The sequence below is a fragment of the Falco rusticolus genome, chromosome 22 (assembly GCF_015220075.1).
Source record: "Falco rusticolus isolate bFalRus1 chromosome 22, bFalRus1.pri, whole genome shotgun sequence".
Lineage (NCBI taxonomy): Eukaryota > Metazoa > Chordata > Aves > Falconiformes > Falconidae > Falco > Falco rusticolus.
Window position 1 is genome coordinate 73188 of NC_051208.1, and position 10623 is coordinate 83810.

The window sequence follows — 10623 nt, forward strand, 5'->3', positions numbered from 1 at the left end:
GGGGTGGTTGTTGCCATGTGTGACTGAAAGAGCCGCACCGAGGCGCAGGGTGGTGTGTCCGGGGGTGGTGGTTGTTGCCATGTGTCACTGAAAGAGCCGCACCGAGGCGCAGGGTGGTGTGTCCGGGGGTGGTTGTTGCCATGTGTCACTGAAAGAGCCGCACCGAGGCGCAGGGTGGTGTGTCTGGGGGTGGTTGTTGTGTGTCACTGAAAGAGCCGCACCGAGGCGCAGGGTGGTGTGTCTGGGGGTGGTTGTTGCCGTGTGTCACTGAAAGAGCCGCACCGAGGCGCAGGGTGGTGGTACAGGTTGTACTTAATGGGAGATGTGAGGGGTTAATAAAAGCTGCGCTGAGAAAAAGGCGGGGGATGAGGAAAAGCGTCAAGGAGTGGCTGCTGCCGCGTGTCACTGAAAGAGCTGCACCGAGGGACAGGCGAGGCAGCGAGGGGGTACACTGAGGGAAAGGGGATGCGGGGGAGCAATAAAGGCTGTGCCACAGGGAGGTGAGGGGGCAAACAGAGCTGTGTTGGGGGGTGGTTGTTGCCATGTGTCACTGAAAGAGCCGCACCGAGGCGCAGGGTGGTGTGTCGGGGGTGGTTGTTGCCGTGTGTCACTGAAAGAGCCGCACCGAGGCGCAGGGTGGTGTGTCGGGGGGTGGTTGTTGTTGTGTGTCACTGAAAGAGCCGCACCGAGGCGCAGGGTGGTGTGACGGGGGGTGGTTGTTGCCGTGTGTCACTGAAAGAGCCGCACCGAGGCGCAGGGTGGTGTGTCCGGGGGTGGTGGTTGTTGCCGTGTGTCACTGAAAGAGCCGCGCCGAGGCGCAGGGTGGTGTGTCGGGGGGGGTTGTTGCCATGTGTCACTGAAAGAGCCGCACCGAGGCGCAGGGTGGTGTGTCGGGGGGGTGGTTGTTGCCATGTGTGACTGAAACAGCCGCACCGAGGCACAGGGTGGTGTGTCGGGGGGGGTTGTTGTTGTGTGTCACTGAAAGAGCCGCACCGAGGCGCAGGGTGGTGTGACGGGGGGTGGTTGTTGCCGTGTGTCACTGAAAGAGCCGCACCGAGGCGCAGGGTGGTGTGTCCGGGGGTGGTGGTTGTTGCCGTGTGTCACTGAAAGAGCCGCACCGAGGCGCAGGGTGGTGTGTCGGGGGGTGGTTGTTGCCATGTGTCACTGAAAGAGCCGCACCGAGGCGCAGGGTGGTGTGTCGGGGGGGGTTGTTGCCATGTGTCACTGAAAGAGCCGCACCGAGGCGCAGGGTGGTGTGTCGGGGGGTGGTTGTTGCCATGTGTGACTGAAACAGCCGCACCGAGGCACAGGGTGGTGTGTCTGGGGGTGGTTGTTGCCATGTGTCACTGAAAGAGCCGCACCGAGGCGCAGGGTGGTGTGACGGGGGGTGGTTGTTGCCGTGTGTCACTGAAAGAGCCGCACCGAGGCGCAGGGTGGTGTGTCCGGGGGTGGTGGTTGTTGCCATGTGTCACTGAAAGAGCCGCACCGAGGCGCAGGGTGGTGTGTCGGGGGGGGTTGTTGTTGTGTGTCAGTGAAAGAGCCGCACCGAGGCGCAGGGTGGTGTGTCTGGGGGTGGTTGTTGCCGTGTGTCACTGAAAGAGCCGCACCGAGGCGCAGGGTGGTGTGACGGGGGGTGGTTGTTGCCATGTGTGACAAAGAGCTGTACCGAGGCGCAGGGTGGTGTGTCCGGGGGTGGTGGTTGTTGCCATGTGTGACTGAAAGAGCTGCACCGAGGCGCAGGGTGGTGTGTCCGGGGGTGGTTGTTGCCATGTGTCACTGAAAGAGCCGCACCGAGGCGCAGGGTGGTGTGTCAGGGGGTGGTTGTTGTGTGTCACTAAAAGAGCCGCACCGAGGTGCAGGGTGGTGTGTCCGGGGGTGGTGGTTGTTGCCGTGTGTCACTGAAAGAGCCGCACCGAGGCGCAGGGTGGTGGTACAGGTTGTACTTAATGGGAGATGTGAGGGGTTAATAAAAGCTGCGCTGAGAAAAAGGCGGGGGATGAGGAAAAGCGTCAAGGAGTGGCTGCTGCCACGTGTCACTGAAAGAGCTGCACCGAGGGACAGGCGAGGCAGCGAGGGGGTACACTGAGGGAAAGGGGATGCGGGGGAGCAATAAAGGCTGTGCCACAGGGAGGTGAGGGGGCAAACAGAGCTGTGTTGGGGGGTGGTTGTTGCCGTGTGTCACTGAAAGAGCCGCACCGAGGCGCAGGGTGGTGTGTCCGGGGGTGGTGGTTGTTGCCATGTGTCACTGAAAGAGCCGCACCGAGGCGCAGGGTGGTGTGTCGGGGGGGGTTGTTGTTGTGTGTCAGTGAAAGAGCCGCACCGAGGCGCAGGGTGGTGTGTCGGGGGTGGTTGTTGCCGTGTGTCACTGAAAGAGCCGCACCGAGGCGCAGGGTGGTGTGACGGGGGGTGGTTGTTGCCGTGTGTCACTGAAAGAGCCGCACCGAGGCGCAGGGTGGTGTGTCCGGGGGTGGTGGTTGTTGCCATGTGTCACTGAAAGAGCCGCACCGAGGCGCAGGGTGGTGTGTCGGGGGGTGGTTGTTGCCATGTGTGACTGAAACAGCCGCACCGAGGCACAGGGTGGTGTGTCGGGGGGTGGTTGTTGCCATGTGTGACTGAAACAGCCGCACCGAGGCGCAGGGTGGTGTGTCCGGGGGTGGTGGTTGTTGCCATGTGTCACTGAAAGAGCCGCACCGAGGTGCAGGGTGGTGTGTCGGGGGGTGGTTGTTGCCATGTGTCACTGAAAGAGCCGCACCGAGGCGCAGGGTGGTGGTACAGGTTGTACTTAACGGGAGATGTGAGGGGTTAATAAAAGCTGCGCTGAGAAAAAGGCGGGGGATGAGGAAAAGCGTCAAGGAGTGGCTGCTGCCGCGTGTCACTGAAAGAGCTGCACCGAGGGACAGGCGAGGCAGCGAGGGGCTACACTGAGGGAAAGGGGATGCGAGGGAGCAATAAAGGCTGTGCCACAGGGAGGTGAGGGGGCAAACAGAGCTGTGTCGGGGGGGGTTGTTGTTGTGTGTCACTGAAAGAGCCGCACCGAGGCACAGGGTGGTGTGTCTGGGGGTGGTGGTTGCCATATGTGACTGAAAGAGCCGCACCGAGGCGCAGGGTGGTGTGTCCGGGGGTGGTGGTTGTTGTGTGTCACTGAAAGAGCCGCACCGAGGCGCAGGGTGGTGGTACAGGTTGTACTTAATGGGAGATGTGAGGGGTTAATAAAAGCTGTGCTGAGAAAAAGGCGGGGAATGAGGAAAAGCGTCAAGGAGTGGCTGCTGCCGCGTGTCACTGAAAGAGCTGCACCGAGGGACAGGCGAGGCAGCGAGGGGCTATGCTGGGGCAAGGGATGTGTGAGGGGGTAAAGCTCTGCCAAGGGACAGGAGAGGAGTAAAAGCCATGCTGAGGGGTGGCCGCTGCCGCGTGTCACTGAAAGAGCTGCACCGAGGGCCAGGCGAGGCACTGAAGGCCCCACACCGAGGAAAGGTGCGCGGGGAGTAATAAAGTTGTGCCGAGGGAAAGTAAAAGCTCTGCCGTGGGACGGTTGCTGCCCTGCGCTGCTGAAAGCTGATGCGAGGGGCAGGGGAGGCGGTAAGGGGTTACACCTGAAGGACGGGGGATGCGAGTGGGTAATAAAAGGTGAGATAAGGGGTAGAAACTCGGGGAGGGGTCGGCTGCTGCCTCGTGTCGCTGAAAGCTGCCCCGAGGGGCGGCCGGTGCCGGCGTCACCGGCAGAGCTGCGCCATCAACGGCTCCTCCCCGCGGGGCCGGGACTGGCGGTGGTTTCAATCAGGTCTGGAAGCGCCTGGGCGCCGGCGGGTGGGGGTCGCGCCCGGCGGTGCAGTTCTCAACCAGGTCCGCACCGTGCCGGCCGGGACTCGGGCACCGCAGCCCTGTGCTTTGCTGCTGCCTCCTCCCCGGCCCCTCCAAAGCAATATTTTAAAGTTTATCTGATACGATAAAATGTGGGGTTTGGTGTTAATTTTGTTTTGTTATACCAGTGGCAGGCAGCAGCACCTCTGCCACAAGCTGGGTTTCAAGGTAAAGACACAAGGCAGCTGCTGGGGGTAAATTTGGGGTGGAACTGGCTTTGGCAGGATCTGCGGCTCCTGGTTCCTTGAAGATCTGAATTGGGAGGGAGTTCTGTGTATAAAATGTTCATTTTGTGGGGGCACAGGCAGCACCTGGGTGTCCAGAGGGAAAAGCGGCATCCCCCAGGGTCCGGCTGCTGTACCTGCGTCCTGCATCTCGCAGGTTGAGCCCTCGGCAGCTGCTGGCCGGCTCCTGGCCTCAGTGTGGCTCTCCAGTCTTGTCCTGCCCTTCCTCGTCCCGCCGCACGCTTGCTGCTCCGATCTGGCAGGAGCTGTGGAAGTGGTGCTGTGCTGGGCACTGGAGGTGCCTTGACTGAGGGGAAACACAGGTCAGAGGCTGAGACCACCTTAGGGGCAGGAATGAGGAAACGGGAAAGTCCCCGCACCTTTTCGCTCTGCACTGGGATAGCTGCTGGTTCCCGGCTGTGTTTTGGGTCTCCCTGTGTCTGTAAGGAGGCAGGAGGTGAGTGGTGCTGTGCCTCCTGCTGCCTTCCCTTGAATAACTTTTTCTTCCCAAAATACCTCTGATTTCTCCCAAAATAACCCAATTCCTTCCAGATACCTCTGAATTCCCCCACCCCCAAATAACCTGTAAATTCTCCCAATCTCTAATGCCTCTGAATTCCTTCAGGGCCTCCTGGGGAGCGTCCTGCTGCTGGCGGCAGGAGCTCAGGCTCTTCCCCAGCTCGGGGGGGAGCCCGGAGGGGAGGTGAAGCATCATTTCACTCCAACTGGGAAGAGAAACGATGGAGACAGATGTCACACGAGGGGTGTGTCACCAAGCTGAGCCCCTCACCACACTCGGGGTGACAAGGTGGGGGAAGCAGCCAGGTGCCACATACCTGTTTTGGATGTTCCCATTGTCTTAAAAGCAGGGGGGAAAGGGAGAAAAGGGGGGTTCAGGACCCCATAGGTAGCACTTTGGGAGAGCTTTTCAAGGAGGAGGGGTCTCACCTGGGGCAAGCACTTGGCCTCCAGCTGCCTGATGAGCCTGTGGAGCTGTGTGATCCCCTCAGCCACCTGCAAAGATTTTTCTGCCTGGGTGGCTTCGAAGGCAGCATCCAGCACTGCCTGCTGCCCCAGCACTGCCTGCTCCTTCTCCACCAGGAACTGGTGCAGCCACTCAAACTTGGCCCTGATGTGGCACCGCTCAGCTTCGCTCCTCTCCTGGAAGAGGGGGAAAAAAAAGAAAAATCCACAGTCCACACACGGCCCCCACACCCGAATTTTTTCCCTTTCAAGCTGAAGGACAAAGCGCTTTGGCTGGACTCAGGGGGGCCATAACACTGGGGCAGAGCTGGGGATGTGCTTAATTTAATAACTGGACTGTAATGAAGCGTGTCACCTGATGCTGCTTTTCCCTTCCCTGTTGCCATTCTCTTTTTATGGTCGGTCCAAAATCAAGCAGGATAAAGGGTTAATTCCATTTTAATGAGCGTCTGCAGGAGCGGGCTGGAAACTAGGACCACGCGTGGCAATCGGTCGGCTGAGGGGAATGTGCTCGAGCTGGTCTGGACAACAATTAACATGACGAGATGTTTGCAGAGCACAGGGGAGGGGGGGACGGATGGCCCAAGGAAAGGTAACACCTTGCTGTTAATTGCTGGTAGTTAACCACCAATCGGGGATTGCCTAGTATGCAAGGCTTAGCTTCAGGAACCAATCTGTTTCAAACGCGCAGCTTCTGAAAGTGTATAAAACCTCGTGCTTCTGTACAATAAATTGACATTTGCTTGCATCAAGCTGCGTCCCGTCTCTTCATTCGCCGCAAGCGTCCATTCAGGACTTGACCTGGGATGAAAATAAGATTATTCAAAGCAGAGAAATAAGCAGCTGCATGTTGAGGTGACGCTCACCAAACCTGCTCAGGATCTGCACCAGCGGCTCTGACCAGGTTTGGGGCTTTGTAGGGGCACTAGGACGCGTTGTAGAGACAATCCTGTGTGTTTCGGGGGGGGAAAAATACACCCAAGGACCCATTTTGGCTGAGGGGACCCTTACCAGGTAGTCCAGGCGTCGCTTCTCTCCACTCACTTGCCAATCCAGGAACTCTGCCAATGCCTGCCTTAGGGATCGCAGGTGAAACTGGATTGCCTCCTGAATGCATAAAAAAAAAAATTTTTTGTTAAAGCAATCGGCTTGGCTTATTTATATAACCCTGCCTTTAAAATCTTAAATTATTTGGGGGGGCTGGGGGGAAGGAAATAATCTCCTGGCCAGAAGCCATCTCACTGCCTTCCCTTGAAAGCAGGAATCGTCTCACTTTAAATTCCTCCCACAAAGAGGACTGGGTGCTGTATCTTTCTTTGTTTTTCCTCCAAGAAATTTAAATATTTTCACTTTGCACTGGTTTGTTTGTTTTTTTTTTTAAGGGGGAAGAGGCCTGATTGGTCGTAGGAAGGTGAACTTACCTCGCAGGTCTCAGCGGGTCCCCCAAAAAGCTTCGTGGCTGCAGCCCTTGGCTGCTTGTCCATTGCTGCTGGTTGGTCCCAAGGGGATTTTGCCTCTTCGACACCTGGAGACGATGACAGCGGTGACGTGGCCGATCTCGGCACGGAGGTTTTACACTACTGCTATGGCCATGCTTCCCTCCCGGTGAGAAGGAACCGGTGCTGGCACGGTGGCCTTCCTTCGAACCGCCGCGCTCGGCTCCTGGCACAACCTTCACAGGTGGGAAAAGCAAATTTCCTCACCCACCGTGCCTTTCAACATGCTTTATCTCCCCTAGGCTGTCTCATTTCCAGGCTTTGCTGCCTCATCCCTTGCCTGGAAGCTGCTCCCATCCTTGTCTCTGCTTTCCCTTGCTCAGCACCATCATGCAGAACAGGCTGCAGCCACGTTTGGGGACTTTGGGGTGGGCTGCAGCCACATTTGGGGACTTGAGGAGTAGAAATGTAACCCACTTCTTCCCTGCAGTGCACTGCAAGAACGCACAGGTTTTGCACTGCCTTTTTTTTTTTTTTTTTTTTCTCCTCCTTCCCTGACACCTATATTGAGAAGATAAATGGCCCTGCAATGAGGGGGGGAAAAGGTGCAATTGGAGGGTGCAGGAGGCGTCTGAGCTCTCGCAGCCCCGTCTGTGAGCAGGAGATTGGAGGTCTCCTCCCTCCCCGGCTGATAAAAGCTGGTGGAGGCAGAGATGAGACTGAGCTTTTGCTGAGCCTGTGCCAGAGGCTGGGGGGTTTGGGGGGAAATCCCAGGGGAGGGGAAAAAACCAAGTGGAGAAGAAGCTGGTGGAGGAAAAGCAGCTGGAGGAACCCCAAAGTGGTGCCAGTGCTGCCAAGGAAAACACTGAAAGGTTGGAAAGAGGGGAAAATCCCGGTGCCGCGGGTGGGTTACATTGGCCTGCTGTGTTTTGGGGGGAAAAGGGGATTTTTGAGCACTCTTCCCATCCTATCAATAAGAGAAGGAAAGCAGACTCATCCCTGCTTTGCCCTCAGGATGTTGTGGTTTGTGTTTTTTTTTTAGATTTAAAGGTGTTTTGTGGTGTTCGGTCATGGTTATTCTTTGCTTCTCATCTACCCGTAACAATCTGGCTGGGGAAGTTTGGGTGAGAAACGGCACAACTCCTGCTTTTATCTTCATTTAAAGGTGATTTTCCCCACCTTTTCCCCCACTTTTACTCATCCACCTGCTGCTTTAATTCCCCTCTCTGCAGTTTTGCCGCAGAAAGCGTGTGAAAAGAAGCAACCTGTTTATTTTTTAGCATCGCAGCGTGGTGTATTCAACAATTTTGGGGCTTTGTTACTAATTTCCAGTGGCCTTTGCTGTAGGTGACTGCTTGTTTGCACTCAAAACCACACGCCAGGTTGTGGAGGATGGATCTGAGGCCCTTTGACGCCAGCCCTTATCTCCCCCGCACACATTTTCCCCTGGGGCCAGCAGCAAATTTCTCCACTTCTTGCAGGACTTTTCTGGATGTGGGGAGAGGTGGACTCAGCTTATCTCAATTTCAAGGATTTTTCTCATTCATGTAAATGTCATAGGATTTGATTGCCCAAGAAAATGAATGGTGGAGGCAGAGATGGATATAGGGTGACTTCATCCCTCAAGCCCTCAGCCAGCACAAGGAATGGGGATTTTTGGGGTGAAATCATATCCACAAGGCAGATGGGTCCATCCCAACGTGCTCCTCATCTTCCCTTTGTAATCAGTGGGGAGTTAATAGCTTTAATCCACCTCTGTGGGTCTTCCCGTAAACAAACCAAGTTCCTTTGCAACTGCTGGAGCTAAAATGGCATTTTCTTTCCAGTTTTTTGATTAAATGCAGTGGTTTAGTTTGTTTTCTGACATAAAAGGGGTGGAAAGCTGAGATGTGCCCTTTTGCAGGGCAGTAATTTTATTCTTTCTTTCCCTTTTCTGTGTCTCCAGCCAGGAAGGGAGGACGTTGCAGGCGTGATGGCTTTCTACCTCAAACCACGGCCACGCACGTGGGATCTTGCCTTGGACTACCACACGGTGAAACAGTTTGAAGGTAACCAAAGGCAGCTGGAGAGGAACAAAAGTACCAATTCCTGTTTTCTGGGCTACATTCAGTGAGATGTCCGTTAGAGTTGGAGATCCTCCAGTTCTACCTTCTATCTCCCCATTGCCAAACTCCGCCTCTTGGCTCCTCTGTGTCCAACCTCAGCTGGAGGTCCTCCATCTCCCACCTCTGTCTTTTGTCACTTCCAGCTTTGCCTGGAGGAGGTCCTCCATCTCCCACCTCCATCTCCAACCTCACGCTTTCTCCTTGCAAAGTAACCAGTGAAAGGACTGTTGGGGGATTGCATCTGCTGCACCCGAGTTGGGCTTCTAATGCCTCCTCTGTTTTGCTCACCAGTGGATGTGACCCTGGATCCAGCCACAGCGGGTCCCGAGGTGATCCTCTCCGAGGACCTCAAAGAGGCCACCTGGGGCAGACCTGGACACCGGTGGCCTGAGGGTCCAGGCCAGTTCGACACGGATCCGTGCATGTTGGGCAGCGAGGGCTTCACCTCAGGCCGTCACTACTGGGAGGTGGAGGCCCATGGGCGCTTCTGGGCTGTTGGGGTGGCCCGTGAGTCGGTTCAGAGGAAAGGCCGGGTCCTCTTCAAGCCCAGCGCTGAGATTTGGGGCTTGCAGAAGTATGATGAGCTCTGCGTGGCCCTCACGGCACCTTCTAACACCTCTGTCCCGCTCCTCAACGGGGAGATCGGGGTCTACCTGGACTACGAGCTGGGACAGGTCTCCTTCTATGCTGTTGGCAGCCGCCAACGCATCTTCACCTTCCCCGTGGCCTCCTTCAGTGGGGAGAGGGTCTTCCCCTACTTCTGCGTGCTCCTCTCCACCATCAGACTGTCCCCCAAGGGTTGATATGCCAGCGGGATCCCCGTGAAGGTGGTTGCAAATGCTCCTTGATGCCCCTCAGCTCTGATTTTCCAGGTCTTGGAGTCATTTTGACCTCACCTCATGGTCCTACCTCCACCTTAGATGTCTCTGGTTTGGGTTACAGCCAGGGGGTTTCAGGTCCCGGCTCGGTGCGTCTCATCTCACCTGAAAGCTGCTGCTGTTAATTTGTCCTAAGGTCGTTAATGGGAGCTGGGCTTCTCTGAGCTGGTTTTAAGCTGAAAACTTGGATTTTTCCCTCCCAAGCTTGGCCCCCTCTGAAGGTTTCTTTTCCTCTACCTTGACGCTGGTTGCTGGCTGGGCTTCCACACGCAATTTAAAATCGGAATTTTTGCCGGCTGTGCGTTACTACCAGCCACTACCTCAGCTTAAAATTGATTTTTGCCATCATGAGGCTGTGCTCATGCTTACTTTCCCCTCATTTTCTTCTGCTCTTTGCCACGCTCAGTATGTATTTCTCAGTAATTAACGTGTGATTGATTATAAATGTGCTCAGAATATAATAAATACTTTTTTGGGTTGGTTTTTTTTTTGCTATAAAGAGGAGGAAGTTTCTGCTTTTGATCCACTGCCAGGCTGCCCTGGCCCCTCGGGGCTGCCCCATATGGGACCCCAAAGGTTGCCTTTGCCTCCCAACTCTTCCTGGGGGCCCCATGAGCCCCCCCAGGGCTTCGCCTACATGGGATCCCAAACCAAATGACGTGCGTTTACGTTAAATCAGAAACAAGAAAGTTAAATTTAAACTAAGTGCCTTACCAGGGTGCCTGGCTGGGGGGATGCTGCTCCTGGGGCATGGCTCTGTTGGGAATTGGAAGTCGATGTAAACTGTTCCCAGGACCACTATAAAGTGCTGTCAGCAGCCTTAAAAAAAATTAAAGTAACTAATAAGATAAAATAAATCAGCTGTGGGTTGCAGGGGAATATGAGATGCTGTACAAAGTGATTTGCACTCATTTTCTGCTGGTGTTTGGGCTCTTGGCTGTGAATGCCAAGAGAAGCATCTCCCTGCGCTGGAGCAGGCGGCAGGAGGAAGGGAGAAGGGAACACTGGTGAGTTGTGGGGGCAAAGAATATGAGAATATTCCTCATTTGTTAATTTTTTCCCCCAGTTCTGGGGGTTTGGTTGGTGGTTTTTTTAATGCCCTCACCAGGGTAACTTCCCAGGGGTTGGGGGTAAA

General features: G+C 55.7%; 1 protein-coding gene across 8 annotated transcripts; it reads left to right on the forward strand.

Moving 5' to 3' along the window:
• The first annotated feature begins 6649 nt into the window (after positions 1–6649).
• On the forward strand, positions 6650–10377 carry LOC119140558 (butyrophilin subfamily 1 member A1-like). Of its 8 annotated transcripts, XM_037372033.1 has the most exons (5): positions 6660–6749; positions 7548–7670; positions 8451–8553; positions 8902–9437; positions 9989–10377. In XM_037372033.1, the coding sequence occupies exons 3-4, from the start codon at positions 8478–8480 to the stop codon at positions 9411–9413; spliced, it is 588 nt and encodes a 195-aa protein (XP_037227930.1). In that variant the 5' UTR covers positions 6660–6749; positions 7548–7670; positions 8451–8477; the 3' UTR covers positions 9414–9437; positions 9989–10377. The 8 variants fall into 8 exon arrangements, with proteins under 8 accessions (XP_037227931.1, XP_037227930.1, XP_037227927.1 ...); XM_037372030.1 differs by lacking the exon at positions 9989–10377 and having other exon boundaries at positions 8902–9969; XM_037372031.1 differs by lacking the exons at positions 6660–6749; positions 9989–10377 and adding an exon at positions 6772–7377 and having other exon boundaries at positions 8902–9969.
• Positions 10378–10623: the final 246 nt, after the last annotated feature.